Source organism: Aspergillus thermomutatus, assembly GCF_002237265.1.
Source record: "Aspergillus thermomutatus strain HMR AF 39 chromosome Unknown NODE_5, whole genome shotgun sequence".
Classification (NCBI taxonomy): domain Eukaryota; kingdom Fungi; phylum Ascomycota; class Eurotiomycetes; order Eurotiales; family Aspergillaceae; genus Aspergillus; species Aspergillus thermomutatus.
The window spans coordinates 234,135-256,898 of NW_020798053.1; the positions used below are offsets into that span (position 1 = coordinate 234,135).

Sequence of the window (22,764 nt, forward strand, 5' to 3'; positions counted from 1 at the left end):
ATTGGTAGGGATCTGATCGACTCCAAGACCAAGGCAATAGCACATGGTCCACCCAAGCTAAATCAGGATGGAGAGTAGGGTGTCATTCAACAAGACATGAAGAAGAAAAAGACAAAAAGACACCAAGCCGAATAAGTTTACAAGCAGCGCAGAGACGCAGAAAAAGACCAACCACCCGGTACAAGGCAAGATGGGACAGTAGATGCAACTCATACCGCCGAAAAAGAATCAGAAACCATAGTCGTCAAACAGTGGTGTATCAAGAAGCATGCACAAAATATCAATCATCCAACAGGTATAAACGTTGCAGTAAAAGACAATACTGTAATAATAACGAAATAAAAAAACCAACAAGACAAGCTCAAGCCCTGGGCAGCTATGGCGTATTCTCGAACCAGCGAGACATCCATAACCGGGGCGAGATATGTGCTCACATCCTCACCATATTACAAAGATCCTCCCGAGTACCCGCAGGATAAGAGTATAAGGTATAAAAGAGAACAAGTCATAGGGTATCTGAAATATGTCCCCTGGTCGAACGCCTAGACCCATGCGAGGGACGTTCATTGCGACAGGGAACGGAGTAGAATATCGTCCATCACCGTTTCGTAACGCGGAGCAGGTCTTCTCATGTCGAGTCCGCGCCCAAGGTGTCCTTAGGCAGCGCGTCTGAGATCTCGCCCTCGCTCATCAAATGGAGGACTGTAACACAGCATGGCCTTTAGAATGAAGAATTCGGAATTTCGTCTGGATGCTCGCTGCCAACCATCTGCTCCATCTCATACACATCGTAATATCAAATTATGGTAAGACGCTGCGCCAATCGTCTTACCAGCCCTTCTTCCGCGCAAAACGCTTGTTCAGAAGCGTGAGCACCTTGGAAACGTTAAATTGGACATACTCGAGATCGAGATCTTCAAGGTTGTCCTTTTGCATCTCCAGCAGATCGTCGAGCTTGAGATCGAGCTCCAAAAGACCTCGAGCACGACCTAGATATACAACATGCCACGGTCAGCCATCGCAGTAGGTAAAGCGACATAGATGGACGGCTGCAACTGTACTTACCTTTGTAATGAAGACTGATGACAAAGGTACCGGGCAGGGGGCTCTTGAACATGAAGTAGATGTTGGCTCGCCGATTCTCCGGTACGTTGCTCTTCCGAATGACACCCTCCTTTTCGAGTTGCTGGTGGGTGAACTTGTATGGTCCCAGCTCCTGGTGCTTTTGCTGTTTGCGCTGCTTGCCCTCCGACTGACTGCGAACGTTGTGCAGGTAAGATTTGTAGGTTTCCAACTGGCCCACCAGATATGCGTTGTGGTCGCGGATCGTTGCGAAAACTTCCTCGAGCTTCTTTGTCTCTTCAAGGACCTTCTCTTTCAAAGAGCCAAGGTGGACCAGTTCCTGCTCCACCTCGTCTCGCAAAAGACTAAAGTCGTCAGAACGGTCAATCACGCCCATCTCCTGTAGCTGACTCAGCAGCTCCATGGTTCGAATGCCCTTTCGCACCATCACCGCATCGTTCTTCAGAGTGGCCGCCGCCTCTGCAATTCGATCCAGCCGGAGCGGCCGTCGGGCGATCGCCGAGTTCGGAGGCAATGTTCGCAGAATCTGCACGAAAGTCGATTTCGCTTCCATGAAAAACACTTCCTCCTGGGTAATATCGAGGGCGGCCGTCAAATCGTCAAGAGCAGTCTCCCATCGACTAAATAGAGGAACGGTGATGGTTCGGTTTTCCTTTCGCGGGACCTGCGCGGGTGCAGATCCCAATTCTTGTAAGAGCTCGTTGAGGTGAGAGTGCTGATCCTGTGCCAGAGCCAGGCTGTGCTTTTCCAGCAGAGCATGAGTAGCATACATCTCGTTCAGAGTAATCTGCAACTCAAGGTCGCGCTTGGAAAGAGCCACATAGTTATCCATTTCCAAGCTCTCATAAAAATCTTGGACTTCACACAGGTCCAGCAAGAATTTGTTGACACGTTCCTTGTTCTGCTGGATGAAGGGCTGGAGTTTAGCCATGTATGGCTCCTTGGCGTACGAGGGCTTGTTGGCCAAATTCTGGAGCATTTTCGCAATCAAGGTAAGGGTGCGACGAGGCTTGTCGGTCGGAGTCGATTCGATCAGCATGTAAGACCGGGGGGTGACAATAGCGGGATTGATGAATCGAAGGAAGAAGAAACCGCCAATCAGTGTGCAAATGGTCTGATCCTGAGCATCCGGGTACTTGCGGCGAGACAAGCTCCGAATCTGCTTGCAAATCCATCTGATACCGTAGGGAGCCTCGTCCACGGAGTTGATGATTGTCGTCAGGAACCCGTTCGCAATGTCGGTCAGCATTTTCAGCCGTGGCTCAATGATAGCCTGTACCTGTGCGTTCTCCGCAGCCACCTCGGCTGTGACAGACTTTGGCAGATGGCTGGGCAACGAGCCAGTTTCCTCCTCGATTTCCTTGACCATGTTCTCGTATACTTTTAGAGGATTAATCTCCAGGTCAACATCGCGCAGCTCAATCAGAGCATTGATCTGTTCCGCCAGCACTTGCTTCAAGTAACTTTGGCCAGGACCGCGACGCGTGTAGGTGGTCATCATGCGAGACACAGGCGTATTTTGTCGCAATAGTGACGAGTACTCAGGGGTGTTATCGAATTGGTAAGTGAGAACGGACTGGAACATGGTCAAAAGAAGATGCTCTTCGCGGCTCTCGTACTGGTTTCCGTAGATGGTGAACATGACCGTCTGAAGAAGGGAATCGATTTCCGACATGGAGACGAGTCGACACAAATGAGCGATGTGCCGGGGTTCGGATTGCAGAAGGAACAAAAGGTTCCCATATTTCTGGGTTTTCTCATCATTGGGGAAGAAGCCCTCTTGAGGATCTTCGTCATCGAGATGGTTCGCAACTTCGTTTTGCTGCGAGAGACATGAGCTATCTCTCAAAGGCATCCATTACGGGAAATGATGATAACATACCTCTTCGAGCGCCATCCGGTTCTGAATGAGCAGAGCTATCCGAGAGTCCAGATATCGGACATCTTTTTCGAGAACGAAATTCTTCTTCGATTGCGACGAGATTTTCGCTTTGAGTTCCCGTAGATATTTTTGAGCTGTTCCAGAACTGATTAGAAATCCGAAGCCGCAGGTTTTGGTCGAGCTAATTGAGGTAACTCACCCTTCGCCAAGTCATCGGATATTTCAAGATCTCTGTCTTTTGCGGACATGGAAAGGTATAGCGCGGTGACGGACAGCCGCTTCGACTGGCGAAGGGACCGTGTATCGTGGGACGACATTGTGTTTTGGCGGGTAACGGGCTGGAAAGAGGAAGACGAGGATGTAGATGCTCTCGACGCCGGTTGCAACATTGTTGCTACAGACATATTGTGAAAGAGTAGGTAGGGTGGTAGTTGTGCTAAATGAACCCACAAAAACGGACAATCGCACAAATACGCCTGTACTTATATCGATGAGAGTCCAGCCACCAGACTTGACGACACGTTCAAATCAAGGAAAACCACTGGGAACCGCCAGATATTTGTCGCTGGCTGGATTTTAGATATCGAAATTCAGAGCCTGACCATCTGTAGCTTGAGGCGTGGGCGCGCGCACGTAGCGAAGTTTGCAGAGTATACCTCCTTATCGCACGCGTCGAAAAGGGACCTGTCGGAGCGAGCGAAACGCGATCAATCGAGAATGACCAATGGATGATGAACGTCGCAGGCGTTTTCGACTCGTCCGTATGCTGTGCTGATATACTAGAATTAAACTGAGGGTCGACGCTTGTACGACTTTCGAGCAGGCTAGCAACAGGGGGGTTGATGGTTTTTGAAGGAGGCAGGGACGGTCGCGCGGTCCGGTAAAGCAATTGAGACAGTTGAGCTGAATTGTCTCAAGCGGAGAAGCAAAAAAAGAATGTCGAGACCGTTGGTATAGGTGATGGTTGGGAGGGAAAGATTATGCACAGTAAAGTAGGGAGCGCAAGGATGGATGGGAAGGAATTGATGAGTCCAAAGCGATAGAGTAAAAGGTAAGTAGAGAAGGGGCGGCGGGATGATCAAATATGGGGGTGTATGCGAATAACTTAGCAATGCCAAAATAAAAAGGAGGGTACAAGTGATGGTAGGATCTACTACTCCGTATATAGTATTAGTTGCATATTATAATGATATCAAATAATGTCGATGATGGCAAGTTTAATGGATATTAAGAATCAGGAAGCAGGAGGGGTTACAGAGGAGCGGGAAAAAAAAAGGTCAAATAAAATAACAAAAGGATAGATGTCTCATTTTGGGTTTAGATATGAGAGAAACAATAAGAAGAAAACAAGAGAACAAAGAAAAAATCCCAAAAAAAAAAAGAAAGTGGAAGGAGGGGAAACCAAGGCACCCTCGGATGGGGATTTCTGATTTTTTGGCTCAGGGATATTATTACAATTTACCGCCCATTATTATTGATGCGGTGGAGAAAGGCATATCTCACCATGCATTAATGTAGGAGACTGAGCGTCTATGCATATGCGACAAAATATAAGGCTCCAGAGCTGTTCAAATGAGTAAACAGAAATGAGTTAAATTCCTCATGACATTGAGCAATAATTAGCTGAGAAATAATGCTCATGATGATGTGTGATGATGATGATTGTAGTAGTACTCCGTTCCTGACTTCCCATACATGGTACCTGAGCTTGTACTCCGTACCTGAGTAGGGAAATGCAAGTCCATTCAATAAAGGACCCAGCAGTTTGTCCCGTCTTTTTCCTGGTACCTGGATCTGAGCGATGAATATCCAGTATTTCCCTTGACAGTTAGAGGTAATAGTTAATAGAATCTCTCATACTCCGTTCCACTCATCAATATTAATAAAAATCATCTTAATTCAATTCATGATGGCCCCATGCAAGTCATGCCATTCGGCATCTGAATCAGCATTCTTCCGCAAGGAATGTCATCGAGATAGCCAGATAGTGATGACATATCTACAAAGCACGAAGTGATGGTCAATTTTCCAAGCTCAGGATGATAGTACCCAGATACTTCTAAGGTACTCTCATATTATAATACTACTGACATAGGTACGTACACACATGATTGCACCATATCTACTCCGCACCGACTCACCAACAAATGCCAGGGTCTTCAGTAAGCACAGTAGACTTAAAATATCCAAAGTGGTCGCCAGGCTTTGACGTCGAGATAATCGACAAATTTTGACGAATTTATCTTGTTCACAGTTCCAATATATGCAGGGTTGGTTTTCCTTGTTTCCTGCCTTTCAAGGGAAACGTTTGTATCACTTGTCCTACTTCTGCCATCAGATCAAGGAAATCCTAATAATTCTACGACGTATCTTAAGGCAAGTTTATCCGAATCAACAGAACGGATGATCATCTCCCGCACTCTTATTTTCTCCTATTTCAGAGTCTGACGTTTGAAGTGTGCCGACTTGATGCAGGACGCCGCAAGGGGAATGTCTCCATCCGCTGGGGGCTGGAGCCACCTGCTGCACGCACCTAAAATGTCGGTAGGCAGATGCTGGAAACAGGCCTCGAGCTGGAGTTTTTACAGAGTAAAGTAGGTACTATCTAGGTAGCCTGTGCTCTTCCAGCGAATAAAGATGAAGATAGTACCTAGTTTTAACTTTCTTTCCCCTTTATGCTGATGAGTAACGTACGGACTACGGAGTACGGAGTACTGGGAAAATCAACAGTAAATTATGATGATTATCATTATGGGGCTAAGTTTTACCCCTGGCCCAGTGCGTTAACCTGTGACCAGCCGGTACACCCAGATCGCCACCCCTCAAACTGTAGGTCAGTTTAAAATGCGGTCTGTCAGACTATTATTTAGCAGCCAGAGACCTTCTGAAGCATACCTTAGTCATCCATGAAGATGAAATTCTGTAACTGTTTGGGAATTTACCTCTCGACTTTGGGCTCAATGATAATACCGTTGATTAACTTGATTCGATATTTAGATGGTTCATAAATAATGACGGATATGCAGGCTCACCAGTAAGGAAAAGTGGAGGTGGCTCGTTATCAAGGACAGAAATCACCTGGACTAGACTAAATGTCTCACAGACCATGTTGCACATCCCTAGTCTTACTCTTAATGCCTCCAGAGGTGTCATATGCAATGTTATCAACAACATCATCATTACATCTACTGTAGAGAGTAAAACCTGAATTCCTGAGTTCATTCCTCAGGGTGTTTGATGGTTTTCTGCCATGTGTGCTTGAATCCGTGGTGCTCATTGGCTCCGTACCATTCTGACCTGAATCATGGCTGTCTTGCTGCATTGGCCCATCGTTCTTTCCCCCCCTCTCCCCACCCTCCATTACGGAGTACCTGCTTCATGATGGTTGCTGATAAGAGTCCTTATCAGAACACTTATCTAGCATTCTTGGTATTTTTGGTTTTCGTGCTAGTGTAGTCGAAAATCAGACAAGGAAACTGATTAGCAATCAATGAGCAGCAAGTATTTTTGGTAGCCTAATCAATAAATATAGAATGTTGTCTCACACAGAACAATGAATTAATCCATCATGGTTTCTTAGGCAAACGATGATTGTGCTGGTACCTGACTGTCCCAACCGTGGTGCGACCGCACTGAGGCCTGGAGTCCCCTGGAAGACGAGGAACTAGCAGGTTAGTGCCCATGCTAAGTATCCACCTGATCAGACCGGGGCCTGGTACCTGCATCAACACTCATCGGCTATTTTATTTATTTTTAATTTTATCTCTACAGAATACGGAGTATATTACGGAGTACGGAGTAGTATGCAGCTAGACAACCACATCTGTGCTTCAATATCGAGTCATCAACATCAACATTTGTGATTCGTAATTAGGACCTCCGGTGTAGTTTTTGCACATATATTCCAAGGAAAAGAATCCGAAAACCCCCATTTGCTCATCTTGATTACCTCCCAGACTGTTTGTTGTATAGGTTCAGCTCGATATCAATTACATCATGACCGTATTTGAGAGGATGATCAGAAACTACCTAGTGATGTACGTAAACTGACAACCACAGATGTTTCAGGCTTGTACTACTACAGAAATGGGTACTGTGGACTGGTAGGACCACTGAGATAGGTAATCAGCTGCGTGATACCCCATATTCTTACGGAGTACTATTGTTTCTTAAGGCCGCTATAGAAGTGCAATGATATTTGGTCAAGGACTCGCATTGGAAGACTACGCAATGAACTTAAATGCATATGTCAAGGATTAATCTTGACGCTAGTTATGCCAAATGATGATCAAGTGACCTGTAGATAGACTACAGCCACTGCATGACTCCAGACTTGGTACAGGTACTTGCTCCGTAGTCTGTCCAGTGTAAACTCACGAACCATGACACACGCACAGACCTCAAGCCCACGATCATGATACGAGATCTTACCTTGGTCCTGGGATCCTCAGGACGAACTTCGTATTCTAAAAGCTGGAGATTGGTCGCGTCAGCAATCCGACTGCCATGGTCTTTGTCCGGGTTCAACCGGAGTGACCGTTGACGGCATCCACGGCACCAAAACTGCGGTACTGCTGAGTGACCGTGCGGAGTAGATGGTGGATCGAGATCAGACCTCCTGCTAACTACAGGGCTACTATAAACTCGTACATCACAAGTGTTGCAATTATGGGGTAAGAACAATAAGCACATTGCTTTTGCTTGCTGCGTGGTGTGTCGTGTCTCCTGTTCTATTGAACTCTGTTTCTCTCTCCAAGCAACTAATTTCTATCTTCCTCTCATCACCTATGTATTTCTCCTTACACGACTCACTTTTGTCTATGTCTGATAGTCAGAGGAAAATATCTGAAATACCATCTCGGTCGATAATTCTCCATACCCCATACTATCTAAGCGATTAAGCTAGTGATGCTGACAAATATTTTCACATGCAAATCTCCAGCCTTGAAGAGGAATCTCCACAATCATAATGCAATATCAACAGAAACAAGAAAAAGCAGACGCAAATCAAAGAATCTGTCGCTCTCACTATACGGAGTACACATCTCCAGATCTTAAACGATCAGCATGACAACAAAAAACAACTACCTCCTCCTCTACAACACCCTCTCCTCCACCCTCTGGCTCCGCATCTTCCTCGGCGTCACAGCCGCACTCCTCTCCCCAAATCAACCATCCACAGATATCAATGTATACCCTCACCTCGAACCCTGGACAAGATGGACCCAAACCCTCGCCATCGTAGAGATCCTCCACGCCGCAACAGGTCCTTTGCCCCTCCACCCCCCATCCAGGCGCCAAAGCTAACATGATACACACAGGAATCACCCGCGCTCCCGTCTTCACGACCTTCACTCAGATCTTCACACGCTGCGTCCAAGTCTGGGCCGTGAACTACCAGTATCCCGAGCCGACGGCGTCGTCGCCCGCCTATACGGCTCTCCTGCTGGCCTGGTCCGCGGCGGATGCGGTCCGGTATGTGTATTTCGGTTTTCTTCTGGCGGGGGTCAGGGTGGATGTTGTTAAGTGGTTGAGGTGAGGAGATTCGTTCACCCTGTGGGACCAGCTTCCGTATCGGAATGGCAGTGATTGATATTCGCGATACGTAGATACTCCCTCTTCATTGTCCTGTATCCAGTTGGGATCGGGAGTGAGTGGTGGTTGATGTACAAGGCTGCTGCTTCCACGGTCAACCCCATAGGTGCTGTGGTTTTCTACTTCTGCCTTGCGCTATATGTTCCTGGTGAGTTTACTCGGAGTGACCGACGATGCAAAACAAAGCTAATGGTTAGGCGCCTTCATGATGTACTCGTACATGCTTAAGCAGAGGCGCAAGGCTTTGAAGTGTGAGTAGTGGCGTCCAGCTCAGATTACTGATAAATCAAGCACAAATCAGGGACAGATTTCAGATCAATACAAGGCGACCTCTTATTCGGACACTATCGGGTATCGCTATGCTCAGAACCAGAATAACCTATATCATGACCACCAAAGGATGCATCCGACGTCCATGTATCATAGAGAATGGAAGATAGCCATAGGCGGAGTACGAAGAAGCAAACCACCCTTGCAAGCGCATCACCGGAATGTAAACGCCTTTCCTGCAATCTCTCTCTTGTGCTTACGGGCTGCTGCAGGCGCTTCCATTGCCTTTGCGTATGGGGCGAATGGTCGCTTAGAGACACGGCTTGGTGCTGCCTGCGCAGGCTGAGCGTGCAATACGGACTCGGCAGCGTCATAGTTGAACGGTACATCGTCTTGCGCGTCACCTTCGGGCTGTGGTTGCGACTTGTTCTTCTTGTTCTTCTGGCGTTGCTTCTTGGACGGCTTCTCCAAGGCATCCGCCGAAGACCCGGTCTCCAGATTAATCTCGTCCAACTCAAGCGATGGCGCAACCTCGGCCCCTTCTGCTGCTGCAGCTTTGCGTTTGCGCGGTCCACCGAGCTCCTTGACAGTGAATATTTTCTTGCTGTCTTCTTCGGGTGCTGGAGCAGGGGCTGCTGCGGGCTTCGATGCTGGTTTGGCGGTAGCGGTATCGCCGAGCTTCTCGCGAGCTTCGGATACAGTTCGCGGCATGGGCGGCAGGGGGAGAGAAAGTCGAAGAGCCTCAGCAGAGGCGATTGCAGAGTACTCGGGAGGCGTAAGCGGCTCCCGGACTTCCAAGACAGGTCCCCAGAATTGAGACAACTCGTAGCGCGCTGCAGTAGGGTATTCAATTGCCTCGGCGGTAAGAGGCGTCGGGAGACCCTTTTCTGCGGCCTGAGTTGCTGTTGTTTTCAATGGCCGTACGACGTCGCGCCATTCTGGTCCCGTAGCTCCTTCGATCTTCGCCTTCTTGATAACTTCCAGGAGATCTGCTACTCGGTTCTTGGCAATTGGCGTCATTGGAGATAACGTCCGGAACAAAGTACCCTGGTCGAGAGGCATGACATGGGCAATCTTGAAGAGAATATGCTTTGGAAACACACACTGAACGCCCTCGTCCTCTTCCCTTGCCACCTCGTCGCGCCACTGATGCACTGCTTTGAAGACGGCGAACTGTTCCTTGCTTAAAACGGCAGGGTTGCGGTACAGATAGTCATACCATCCACCTTGCCCTTGTCCTGTGGCAGCGTCGTAAACGGGACGCTCGTAACGTTGTAAAGCTTCGTTCTTTGACTGTTCCAATACGTAATCAACGAGATTGTGGTCAGGCGTGGAGTTCTCTAGGAGCTCGTTGCGCAGGTGGTCGTAAATGTAGAGTAGGTAATGAGTATCAGAGCGGGCATAGTCAAACATCCCAGATGGAAGAGGGCGGATTCTCCAGTCGGCCATCTGATATCTCTTGTCGGCTTCGAAGTTGACAAACTTCTGAAGGAGGAACTTCAAGCTCCGCTTCGGGTAGTTCAAGGCACAGGCGGCGTGGTAGGTGTCGAACATGCCTACAACGTAGAGGCCAAGATCGCGCTGAAGCCAAATGATATCCATGGACGAGCCATGCAGGACTTTGAGAATTCCGGGATCCGCAAATACCTCATTGAGAATCTGGAGCTCTTCTCTCCAGGGTTTCAACGTGTCAACAACCCAATCCTTGTCCCGAGTGCTGATCTGCATCAGAGACACCAAGCCATGATACGAGTGCACATCGTGATGCTCCAAATCAATAGCAATCTCTTTTGCCGACTTGAGCTCGCTCAACATCTCCTTCACTCCTTCCAGGGTGTCCACGAAAGTCGCAGCTGTCGATTCAAATGGCTGGTAATCAACCGGAGGAGAGACAGTATAGGTCGAATCCGGATACTTGGCAGTGCGGATCTCCGTTTCGTACGGATTCCTATAACCTTGCGCAGCATCTGTCAACTTCAAAGAATCTTCCAGCGAAACAATCGCATGAGGCTTGATTCGAAGAAGAGGCTTGAAAGGAGAAACATCGGCGTTATCGGGAGTTCGCTGAAACAACAATTGCGGCTTGGGAATCTTCGACGGGCCATAATCGTAAACGGAGGGAAACTTGGTGGAAGCCTTTTTGGCGGCCTTTGCTGCGCTCTGCTCCTGCTGCGACGGGCTCAATTTTTTGATGACTCCTGTGAATTCATCAAGACAGGCGTCTGCCCTCTCGAGCAGCGCATCGATAACATCAACGACACCGCGCCAGTTGTCTTCGACGGAGTCTTCATCGTGCAGTTTAGGTGCGCGTAAATCCGTCCCGGCTGTGGCAGCCTTGAGAATGGTCGAGGTCAACGACAGGATCCTATCACTCTGCTCATCCAAGGACTCCGAGACTTCGGCGCTCGAGGTCCGGTGGAAACTCAGATCCTCTGCAGAGAGCTGCCCAACGGTGCGCGTCATCTGCACCAGACTGGACGTTAACCGTTGCTGAAACGGTGGGAAATCTGCGGCAGATTCCATGATGGGCAGAGTATGTCTGAGCCCAAAGCGAACTCAGCCAAGCGAGAGATGAAGGGACAAGAAATGTAAAATAGCGAAACCTTGTCTCGCAGGAGCAAACTATCTGAAAAATTGAGGAAAGCTCGGAGGTGGAGAAATGCGCCCACCGGAGAAAAAAAAACACTGACCGCCTACCATGATAGGTCTAGCCGCGGTATCTCGGAGATCGTCTCCATCTACAAGTTCTCGACTCCAAAGTATCCATAGTGAGGACCGGTTCCACAGACAATCCCATTGACAGCGAGACATTGAATGCGGTGAAGGAGAGGCTTGAACATTGCAACCTCTTTGAATACATCATTCTGGCTCAGACACTGTAAGCTAGCTCACCATGGCAGCTTCTATAGCCCCCGAATGCAATGACCTGAAAGAGTATATTTCTCCCAAGCCTCTGCCAGTATCAACTACAGACAAAGAGCTCAAACTGACGCCCCCCAGAAAATATGACACTTGTTTTCTGAAATGGTACAGCGAAAGTACGCATACTCTTCCCCCTCTAGCAATGTAAATAATGCCCGCTAACTACAACAGAGTACCTGCGTGGCAAAACCTCATCAAACGAATGCGAAGAACTCTTCTCAAAGTACAAATCTTGTCTACATGTATGTCAAAGCAGATACTACCGTAAACCCCCTGAGACCTAGACTAACAATTCATTCTATCAGAAAGCATTGAAAGAAAAGGGCATCGATACCATGGTCGATGAGGCGAGAAAAAGTACTGCCTCGGAAAGCGATGCTGACTATCTCCGGAAAACGTGAAGTGACGTTGGTCATCGGTCCCCTCGACTGGGGACGCTCTTCTTCATCTCCGCTCTTGCAGGCAACCTCTCCTAGATGCTTACCTCCGAGGACTAAACCGGGTATTGCTACCATTAGTATCCGGCTTCTCTTGGACGGTTTCCGCTCACGCCCCCGTAAGCAGGACTTTGGCGAGTTCATGTTGACGACTTGAACATATATGATCGAATCTATTCTATCTGAGCTACATATATCCGCTGACCTGGAAGTGGCCTATCTTCGGGAACGAGGGGATTCTCTTATGTATATTTTCTTACGACATCCTCGCATGCCGTGTATCTTTATTCGCCTATGTACTTATATCCAGAGGTTGCGTTTTCGAGCGAAATGCCAGCCCAAGTCGTTGATCAGAAAATGGCCCCGAAGCATCGTGTGCCTATACTTGTAACTCTACGCACCGAAGGACTGATGGCAACCCAACCGTGCAACAGACTAGGCGTTAAATCTCTTGATTATATGCATCATAACATATTATTCACGTTACTAAGCATCAATACCGGTGTCCCCGTCGTCTGACATCTCCCTGTGCAAACCCAACTGGAACCTTAAGTAAACCATTGGCAGCCGCGCCCCCTCCCATCGAAGAAGAGCCACTGCTACCACTGCTCGTCTTTCGGGGCTGGGTCAGCAGAGACCATACCTCTGCCATACCTGCCCGATGCGCAGGGAGCATGCTGTACTGCATACTGTACAGATTACGGCGGTGGATGGGAGGTACGAAACGGCCAGTGAAGAGGCAGAATATCACGCGCGGAGAAAGATAGTGCTTCCGAAGACGATGACCGAGTTGGAAGTACTGGTCAAACATGGCGCGGAGAGGGAGTGGAATCGACTGTCTCAATCAGGACTTGATCTTACAGTAGTCTTGATAGTCTTGATGGAGCGATGAATTAGGTAAACATACCTCGAGATGGATGAAAGGCACAGTGGAGCGAGGGTGAAGAGACTTGTCTTGCTCCTCGCGGAGTTCGAAACGAATACCACCTCAAATTTAGTCAGCGACTGCTGATCAGGAAGATGAGCAAAAGCCAACATACCTGGTAACCGTCGGGAATCCTTCAGGCGCAGCATCAATGCAAACAGAGGGAAATGGTTGAGAAAAGCCAAACATGTGTCGAATGCCGCTTTTAGCGAGATGATCAACATTCTCGCGGACGCAAACGTTAGATAGAATACAATCACTGTCGGTAGAAGGAAGAAGAGGACTGTGAAGAGGATAGTGCCGAGCAGAAGCTGATCAAGGTCGTAATCACACGAGTCTATTCGATGCCGAAGGACGTTGCGCTTTTTGCCGCGGAAGAGATGAAAGAGAGACACGATGATAGTAAGTTGCCAATTGAATATGCGAGCCGACGCAACGTAGAACGAGTAGATATGCACAGTTAGAATGGAGACGAGATCTGAAAAGAGGGCGATCGGCATGCTCGCTCCGGCGAAACTCGAGCATCCAACGACGTATATGACATGCGGGAGGTAAGGCTGTAGATTCGCAATGCAAGCTACCCCATAATTAGTAAGAGAGAAAGATATGTCTAACAGAAGAAAATGCATACCGGCCCAATTCTCAATGACCCAGAGAAAGAGGTCACCCAAGAATGCAGCAAGCTCGTTATTAAGCTTCAAGCCGGCCGGCCAGTCCATCAACCACGAGATAGTCCGCTGCAACCCTTCTACTGTCCAGCCAGTGAGGACATTGTTGATTTGGAAAGCCACCCAATTGGCGTTGTCGATGATGTATGATCCCAGCGCAATACCGATGATAACATCATTGGCAACGAGCCACAGGCTGTTGTAGAAACGGATGTAATCCGGATGACTCGTAGTAACACTTTCCCAGTCATCTTTCCTCTGGCGCAGCTTAACGTACTGTATAGGCCAGTAGCAAAATTGCTGGAGTCGAATGTCAACCTGCTGAGCCGTCGCAGAGATGTCTTTCAAGGCAGCTGCATCAGGCCGAGCGCGCCACTCAAGTATTTGCAGAACAACCTCGGCAATCGTACGATGAAAGACAAGACCGATGATGAAAATACGAGTGATCACCGGCCAGAACCACTGCCAGAACACATACGAGACACCGAGGACGAAGAGGTCCCAGAGGGTTGTTGCGGATTCGACCACGCGCTCTCCCACGCTCATACTTCGCTTAACACGGATCCCAATCAGATGGCTATTCTTTTCCATCAATTTTCCCATTTCATAAGCACAATTGACCTGGTTGATGATGAGAGGTAGTGCTTGCTCCTTAAGCGAGGGCATATGCTTGACGACCGTGTGTAATTTCAGCTTCTCAACCAGCTTGTTCCGCACTGCTCTGTCCCGGCCCTCTTCGGCATCGATGGTCGCAGGTACGGCCTCTGGTTTATCAGCGATGAACACTTTATCCCCAAGAGCAAGGGAAATCGGATCCAGGGACATGTACTCCATCCTGGTTGGATGTGGACGATGAAACATGATAACCTGAACAGATATATTCGCCTCCGGTGGACAATATATCCGAGGGACTTTACACGACCCTTGCGTTGTCACATAGAGATGGGCCGGGTTAAATGCCGTTGGCGGGTCTTGCGGATTGGTTGATCCCAGAACATGCATTGTAGATCTGCCACAGAGCGTGAATATCCGCACGATTGGATGAGGGCTGTTGCGAAAGAGAATTCCAGCACGGAGTGCATTGTCGACATTTCGAGGCTATCCCCGCGAGTCAACCGTCAGCTCTCCAAGCCGACCTGCCGCTCGGGGGCAGGACGATAACTCACCTCAACATCCTCCAACACTGTGAGGACAAAAAGATCCAGTTCAGAGTTCCTCCATCCGATAATCACCCCCGGGGATGAGGACCGAGGGAGGTCGTATGGCCAGAATACCCGTAGCAATCCATCGCCCATGAGCATGTTGTCATCCTTCGATCCGGATTAGAAAGAGCCTCGGCGGCGTAGCTGTTCGCGAGCGGACACGCCGAGATGCGGCGGGCGAGGGTGCTGCCATACCAAAAGAAGCGTCAGCATACGATCACTCAACGCCAAGTGACATCAGACAGGGCCATTTACCAATTCAGCTTCCCTTGTCGCAAGATGGTTGATCGGGAGGACCAAGAGGAAAAAAAAGACCGATAGCAACAAGAAGCCTTTGGCTGTTCGTGTCTGACGAACAAGGGTCATTAGCCAGTTGTCTTTACATTTGTGGTCCCGTGGCAGACTTGAATTTCCAGGTAGGAGCGTTTGCGCGAACCAAGACACACTCACCACGACACCGTGATCCCACGCAAAAATGGCCAGTTCGTATAACCGCGTAACAAGATCCCACCTCGCGGTGATATAGCCGGCTACGAAGATACCGAGAGTGAGGATGGAAAAGGGGTGCATGAATTCAGAGCTGTTTAGCGTTTCCGCCTTGGTGATTTAGTCTGCGCGCATCGCTGAGGGGAGGTTGAGAATTGGTGATCCGAGTGAGACTTGGTGGCAGATGAGGAGAAAGAGCGATGAGCCAGTCTTGCGCGACAAGACAGCAGACTTTCGTGTTTGAGATTCGATATTGTGTGGTTGTGGTTGTGATTGCGGTTGCTTGTGTAGAAATAGAGTACCACGTTCTGGCCGAGATACATAAGCTCCAGACGGGAGCCGGGAGCGGTGTCTCCTCCATACTCCAGGTACCTCTGGCTTGGCTTGTATAGTCAAATTAAGTCAAAGTCTTCAACATCAGTCAACCAATACTGATGCTTGGGCACTGCTTACCTACTAAAGCAAGAATGGCAGTCATCTTACTGCTCGTAGTTTTTTGCTTGGTAGGCAAAATGCAGAGGCAACTACGGTTGAGAGAATCTAAAGTATAACCATAGACCAGCCCCTTGAACTGATGCAAGACTCAAAGAAAGACTAAGAACAGAGCTATATCATTGTAGACCCAGTACATCTAGTCCTTTGACCCATGTATACACGCCCAACGCCTTACGCTATACCCGAGACATAAAAAGTAGCTATATCGAAGACCATCACAACGCCTTGATACCCTGGAACACCTTGTTTGCCCGGAGTTTCTCATCAGCATTGACTAGATCACGCATGATCTGCCTCTTTTCCTCGACAGTCAACTTTCTGTCGGACGACTCAATCTCCGCCTTCCATTTCAGCAACATCCCCTTGAGAAGGGCGCTACCCTCCTCCACCTCTTCCTGAGAGTACCCGTCGATGGGCATGCTAGACTGCTGCCCCTGGGCCTCTGCAGACGTAAAATCCTCGAGCTCTTCGGCTTTCTGACGGGCCATATTGACCACCTTCTCCGGGAAACGGACCAGCTCCGCAACGTGGATACCGAAGGACTGGTCGCAAATACCGGGCTCGACGCGGTAAAGCAGAGTCACCTGCTCCTTCTTCGACTTCCGCTCCTCTGAGTTGTCATTGGTGCCGTCTCCGATGAACGCCACAACATGCAGGTTTTTGACCGACTTGGGGTATCGGTCCGCGAGGGCCGTGAGCTCGTGGAAATGTGTTGCAAAGAGCCCGAAGCAGCGGATCTCCGTGACGATGTGCTCGGAGATGGCCCAGGCCAAGCCAAAGCCGTCGTATGTGCTGGTGCCGCGGCCGAGCTCATCGATGATGATGAGGGACTCGGATGTCGCGGACTTGAGGATATTGGACGTCTCAAGCATCTCGGCCATGAAAGTCGAGACACCCTTGAGCTGCGAATCACTTGCGCCGACACGGGCAAGAATACAGTCGAAGATTGTCATCTCAGCCTCGGAACAGGGTACGAAGCACCCCGTCTGGGCCATGAGCGCAATGACGCCGATTTGACGGATATATGTCGATTTACCACCCATGTTGGGACCGGTAATGATGAGGAAGGAGGACTCGTCGCGGATCAGGGATACATCGTTGGTGATAAAGGAAATGTCGTCCTGCATTTCCATGCAGGGATGACGCGCCTCCTTGAGGATAGTATTTCCCGTGCCGCGCGGGTGCATCTTGGGACGTACATATGCGGTTGGAGCATGCACAGCAGCATGGGCGAAGCTCACGATGACATCAAGATGGGCGAGAACACCAGCAAGCTGTTCCAGCACGGGACAGTAGGATGTGGCCACGTTCACCACCTCGTTCACCAACCCTGTCTGAATCCGGTTGTAATTGGACGAGAGTTGATCATGCTCCCGGCGCAGAGCTTGCATCGTGGAAGTGGTAAAGTACACTCCATTCTTCTGGGTCGAGCATTCCTGGTACTCTTTCTTGTTTCTGATACAGCCCGCCTCGTTTCGAGTCAGACGGAAGCACCAGCCATGCACGCGGTGGTTTTCCAAGAACAGCTTCTTGTCTACCTCCTGATCCAGATCCCTGGCCACCCGCCGATGCTCCACGTCCATGTCATGTCGCAGCTTATCCAATTTCTTCCGAATGATGCGCAGACTGTCATCAAACTCTGGCTTGATGATGAATTCGTGATTCTCCAGCGCAGCCAGGTCGACCGTAGTCTCCACCATTTCCTCCAACTTGGCTAGGCTGTCCGAGTGGCTGCGCAGCTTGCTGGTGTACTCCGTCTCCAAGGGAGTCTGATATTGCTCGTCCATGACATTATCGAGCGAGCTGACAAAGCCCGGCAGACGAATCGCAACCTGATATACCCGCACCACATCTTCCAAGTTGGCCTGCTTCCGCTGGAACCGCTTCGCGAGCCTGTACAGATCCGGAATGGAGCGGAGATGCTCCTCCTGCATGGTCTGTCTCAATTCCGTATTCTCGACGAACGCCTCCACGAGCTGCTGTCTCTTCTCAATTTCAGCCAGATCCATGAGCGGCTGCTTCAACCATTGCGCCAGTAGGCGACTGCCAACAGGCGTCTTGCAATGATTCAATAAACCGAACAAGCTCATGGTCCTCGATCCGTCCCGCGGACCAGGCATGAGATTCAGGGCCCGGAGGGCAGAGGCATCCAGCTTCATAAACTGCGACAAATCATGCTGGTAGAGATGATACTGCCCGAAATTGCTCGGGTCGGACATGACACCCAGATACTTGATCAGGGCCGAAGCAGAGCCCATCGCAAGCTTCAGCTCGGTCTGCGGCAGCGTGGCCGCCGAGCGCTCGTCCCTGAGCAGCCGAGTGAGATCCTGCTCGATATCCTTCACCCCAAAGTCCGCCACCGGTCTCTCCGAGATAGCAATACCACAGTTGTCAGCGATGGCCCGAATCTTGCCAAGCTCAACATCCTTCCTGTTCGAGTCCATCTGCACCAGACACTCCTTGACCCCAAGCTGAATGATCAAGGACTCAAAGTTGGAATAGACATCGTTGTCCAGGAACTCGCTCACGCCGAGTTCCCGCACACTCGCATCCGCAAAGCAGACCCCGACACCCCGCGCCTCAGATGCCCTGGCGGAAATCTTCACGGCGAGAATCACCGGCGCCGACTCCATGGCGAGTCCTCCCACGCTGCCCAGCTCCTCTTCCACGTCCTGCAGATTTCCCGGACTCGCTTGTTTAATCAACTTCCACTGGCCTCTGCCCGCACCAACCGAGGCCCAGATTTCAATCCGTTTGTTGAGCTTGAAAAGTGCTTCCCGCAGGAAATTTCGGAAGACGGTCACGCTCATGGTCACGGAAGGCAGGCCGCCGGTCTCACTGCGTCCTAGGTTGCGGAGAACGGAGGTGGTTTTGTAGACCGTACGAGCGATATATTCGGCCTCGGCGCCATGCGCGGAGTACCAGTCGCCGCGGTCGAAGACTCGAATTGTCTCATCGTTGCCATCGGAGGATAGGGAACGGTAGAAGCGTATGAAGCCGACTTCATCGTCGACCTGTGAGTGGTTAGCCTGGTAATAGAATGACTTGACAGGTTCGGGCGACTACTTTGAGATCAGGTCGAGACGACATTGTGCTAGCGTATGTCCGATGCAATGAAAGGACAGTCGGGAAGCTAGCTGTCTTGTCGATTCGAAGCGTCTCGTTTTCTGTTGATGACTGATAAAGTAGAGCTACTGCAGACGCGCCTTGTGGCAACGCGATCACGTGAATGCGCGTCTCGCGTTGAAGTAGTTTCAAGCCAATCAAATACAACAAATAGTATAAATCATATCTACCAGGTCTTGCTCTTGAATTGATGTATTCCATTATTATAGTAGACCTTGAGGGATGTGTATGCAGATAACAGATGCAACGCTAATGTACATGATGCATGAGTGTACGCTCATAATGCAAAGTAATGCCGGACATGGTAGGTATGACTCCAGCGGTATCGAACAATGACACAAACATCCAAAAGAAAGAGATCGGAAGCTCATATGAAGAATCATCATCTAATCCAATTCCAGTTTGCAGATCTTGGCACTGATCTCCTTGGGGTGAACGCTGGCACAAGACTTCAGGACCACTGACTTGATTTGATTTACGGCAACGACTTCAATCCATTGTCCAGCAATGTCCGGTCGAGCCAAAAGTTCCACACAAATTTCCACCTCTCTTAATGATATCGGGTTCCGTAGAGAGTCCTGAACATTCTGCACAATCATCTCCAGCTGGAACGGTTTCTTTTGGGCAGCCAAAACAGCTTTCGGCCCGCTGCCCACATATCCAACAGGCCGAAGCAAGGCCAGAACGGCGACGACTTCCTCTGCGCGTTCAGCAGCCGCGCGCCGAAGCAGCGTTTCCTTCGACGGCGGGGGCGGCAGCTTCGACTGAAGGAGTTCCTTGCTCTTAATGCGTTCGAGAAGCCCCTTCCGCCGCGTGGTCGTCGCATCCAGCGGCTTGACCGGGACCTCATTCTGCGAGTCAGCTCGCAGCTTCTCGATCTTCAGCTTGATCACTCCGCCCTTTAAATCCTGCAGCCGCTGCTGGCCCTTTCGAAACGCCGTAAAGGGAGTCAGAGACTCGTGCACGGGGGAAACGCCCAGCGTCTCCAAGAAATCCACCCGGCTCTCGTCACCATCGACCGAATCCACAGCCTTCTCCCATAGCAGGTCCACAATCTGCTCGAATCGCTCTTGTAAACCATTGTCGTCGAATCGGTCCACCCGCTCCCCACCCCGAGCCACCCGTTCCAAACACACCTTTCCAAGCCCGTAATTCGCAAGCCGGTACTTCGGACCATTGCACTCGTCTCCCTGCTCCCAAGCCCATATCAACCGCTGTAGATCCTTAATCACAACCTTTCGCTTCTTCCACACCCGCTCGACAGCGTGAAGAAATTCTCGCAGATCCGCCGCGGTCCTTGCCCCGTTATGCGCAGAGTGGATCGACAGCGCCTTCAGAAAAGCCGAATGCAACCCCAAGAATTCCTCCACACAAGCCGGACGCTCAACGACAATCGGACTGCTTGAGCATTTGGCTCTGGCACCACCACACTTAGAAGGGGAGGAGGGCGGCGCAGGCTTCTCGCTCGCAGCGGACCGTGAACTCCGCGAAGGCGATGCCTCAGGTTTCGAACAAGCATAGTGACCGCTCCGGGGCGTCGAGACCGACAATTGACTGAAGCGGAGGGTTTTGGAAGGCGTGGCAGCTTCTTCCGGGATGGTGGTCCGGCGGGGCTCTCCTGCGCCGCAGTCGACGTTTTCGAGCTCATTGAGTTTTCTCTTCTTGGAAGGCGAGACGGGGAGCGGTGCAGTTGCTGCTTTTTTGGTGTCTTGCAGCGTTGAGCCTAGTTTGGTCGCTCTTGCGAAGCTCTGAATGCCGACCTGCCCTCGGGGAAGGCAGGTCTGTCTCGAGGAGGTGCGCGGCATCGCGGTTTCCCCCTTGACTGACGATGGGATTAAAAGATATGATAGTAAGGTAGGAGCATATGTAGATATTAAAAAGGTAAGGTAGGTATGCAAAATAGTAAACTACCAGTGGGTTTGTCAATCGATTATAGCCCTGAGTATGGGTCGAGGAGGAGACTGATGGAGATCGCCAGCGGTTAGTTTTTCTTAGTGGAGCGCGAACGCGTCAAGGCGCGTTTTGGCGTGACGTGCCGAATGCGGTTATATTACTCTGTAGATAACTGGGGATAATTCTATCGTGCTTATTTTCGTTCAAGATTGTTCTGTTGATAGTCAAGACACAAGTATACTTCGTCGACGAAGTATATGTAGTTTTCGAAGACGCCAATTCATTCCCACTTCGAGCCACAGCACACATACACTGGCATTCACATTCACTCGATCACTACAGTAATACCAACATGGAATGTCACATTCCACACGGGCATGCCGATCAAGAAATCTTATCCAAGTCTATCTTATCGAACAAACCCAATCTTGGTCCAATCGAAAATGCAAGTTATCATAAAGTTCATTATCGCAAGTTTGCTGCTGCAACCGACGAAGTGATTATCCATCAATAGTACGGAGTACACCATCCCATCTCCCAATATCATAACGTCATCCCAGATCCGAACCAAATCCATTCGAAATCCACTTGACTGCAAGCCCGAAGTAGCAGAGGAGGTAAGCTCAGCCAAAGCTTATTTCCCTCCAAACCAACTCGACAGAGTCCCCTTCGCCTCAGCCGCCTTCTTCTCAACCGTGCGATCAAACTCGTCGACCTTCTTGTCCATCTCGTCCACCCCAATACGGGCTCTATTCACCGCCTCCTGACGCAGCTTGTCAATCTTTTGCTTGCCATTCTGAGCGATCTCGGGGATGCGCTCGTCGGCCTTGGCCTTGGTGCGGGCGTTGTTGATCTACCCTCAACACATCAGCATCTCTCCAGTCACTCGGTAGCAGCAGCAGCAGCAGTAGTGGTCATGGGCTTACCGCCTCGTCAACAGTGGCACTCGCCTCCTTGCCGAATTCCTCGCCGGCTCTTGCGGCCTCTGAGCCGCGGGGGATCTTAGCTCTGGCTTTGTGGGCGTCGACTGCAAGCAACGCTCATCAGCTAACCTACACAGATATCATCAACCAACACCTAGAAAGGAAAACTCACTCTCCATCTCCTTCTTCGCGATCTTGGGATCCCCGCCGGCCCGGTACATGTAGTAACCCAGACCGCCGGCGGCGGCCAGGCCAAGGTACATGGGTGTACGGCTCTTCGACATGGTGAGAGAGTGTGCGTAAGAATGTTGATTTTGAGTTGATTTGAAATCCGAGTATAGAGGTATCCTGGTTGTGGAGTAGCTCTGCAGTCAATGAAGAAAGAAGGAGACTGAAATAAACCAGAGGCAAAATGAAACGCAATAAAAAGCTAGCAACCAAGGTCAGGGAGAGAGGTATGGGCGGAGAAATGGCCTTGGGTCACCGGGCTGGGCTGCCTATGACGTTGTTGACGAGATACTACCTATTCTCCAGCTCAAAGTCCTGCTACTACCCTTCCACTCGAAGTAGTTTTCTATTCTTTATTTTTCTTTTTCTCTTTTTTTTCTGTTTTTCATTTCCATGCTATCTCTGCTGTAGCTAGGTGAGTAATTGGCTAGAGGTATTTCCTACATGCTGTTAGACTTAATCAGCACCTGTTGATCGTTGGTGGTCTTCATACGGACATCTACCTATTCATGTGGGGTATCTAGTGTGTAGGGCAGGAGTATATGCACCAACGACGAGACTACCTTGCCATCGACCATCGACGTCACCTGATGATCATTCTACGGAGTCCCCCTAATATGGCCACGCCT

The 22,764-nt window shown here is 49.9% G+C and overlaps 7 protein-coding genes across 7 annotated transcripts; 1 reads left to right on the top strand and 6 right to left on the bottom strand.

Moving 5' to 3' along the window:
- Positions 1-828: 828 nt before the first annotated feature.
- On the bottom strand, positions 829-3,282 carry CDV56_109595 (Ras GTPase activating protein IRA2; the record flags this gene model as incomplete). The annotated part of the gene is made up of 4 exons (XM_026763214.1): positions 829-989; positions 1,066-2,905; positions 2,966-3,099; positions 3,165-3,282. The coding sequence occupies 4 exons, from the start codon at positions 3,280-3,282 to the stop codon at positions 829-831; spliced, it is 2,253 nt and encodes a 750-aa protein (XP_026618718.1).
- Positions 3,283-8,032: 4,750 nt separating this feature from the next.
- On the top strand, positions 8,033-8,819 carry CDV56_109608 (putative membrane protein; the record flags this gene model as incomplete). The annotated part of the gene is made up of 4 exons (XM_026763227.1): positions 8,033-8,231; positions 8,287-8,440; positions 8,575-8,708; positions 8,758-8,819. 4 exons carry the CDS (start codon positions 8,033-8,035, stop codon positions 8,817-8,819), a joined length of 549 nt encoding a protein of 182 aa, XP_026618719.1.
- Positions 8,820-9,043: 224 nt separating this feature from the next.
- On the bottom strand, positions 9,044-11,353 carry CDV56_109612 (exosome nuclease subunit RRP6; the record flags this gene model as incomplete). Its single annotated transcript, XM_026763231.1, has 1 exon — positions 9,044-11,353. One exon carries the CDS (start codon positions 11,351-11,353, stop codon positions 9,044-9,046), a length of 2,310 nt encoding a protein of 769 aa, XP_026618720.1.
- A 1,329-nt stretch (positions 11,354-12,682) lies between these two features.
- On the bottom strand, positions 12,683-15,554 carry CDV56_109621 (phosphatidylinositol N-acetylglucosaminyltransferase; the record flags this gene model as incomplete). Its single annotated transcript, XM_026763240.1, has 6 exons — positions 12,683-13,024; positions 13,097-13,176; positions 13,230-13,691; positions 13,746-14,880; positions 14,949-15,092; positions 15,435-15,554. The coding sequence occupies 6 exons, from the start codon at positions 15,552-15,554 to the stop codon at positions 12,683-12,685; spliced, it is 2,283 nt and encodes a 760-aa protein (XP_026618721.1).
- A 626-nt stretch (positions 15,555-16,180) lies between these two features.
- Positions 16,181-19,055, bottom strand: MSH2 (mismatch repair ATPase MSH2; the record flags this gene model as incomplete). Its single annotated transcript, XM_026763247.1, has 2 exons — positions 16,181-18,979; positions 19,032-19,055. The coding sequence occupies 2 exons, from the start codon at positions 19,053-19,055 to the stop codon at positions 16,181-16,183; spliced, it is 2,823 nt and encodes a 940-aa protein (XP_026618722.1).
- Positions 19,056-19,477: 422 nt separating this feature from the next.
- CDV56_109637 (DNA replication factor Cdt1 C-terminal domain-containing protein) lies at positions 19,478-20,896 on the bottom strand (the record flags this gene model as incomplete). Its single annotated transcript, XM_026763256.1, has 1 exon — positions 19,478-20,896. The coding sequence occupies one exon, from the start codon at positions 20,894-20,896 to the stop codon at positions 19,478-19,480; it is 1,419 nt and encodes a 472-aa protein (XP_026618723.1).
- Positions 20,897-21,618: 722 nt separating this feature from the next.
- On the bottom strand, positions 21,619-22,191 carry CDV56_109641 (uncharacterized protein; the record flags this gene model as incomplete). The annotated part of the gene is made up of 3 exons (XM_026763260.1): positions 21,619-21,837; positions 21,911-22,011; positions 22,080-22,191. 3 exons carry the CDS (start codon positions 22,189-22,191, stop codon positions 21,619-21,621), a joined length of 432 nt encoding a protein of 143 aa, XP_026618724.1.
- Between the last annotated feature and the right edge of the window lie 573 nt (positions 22,192-22,764).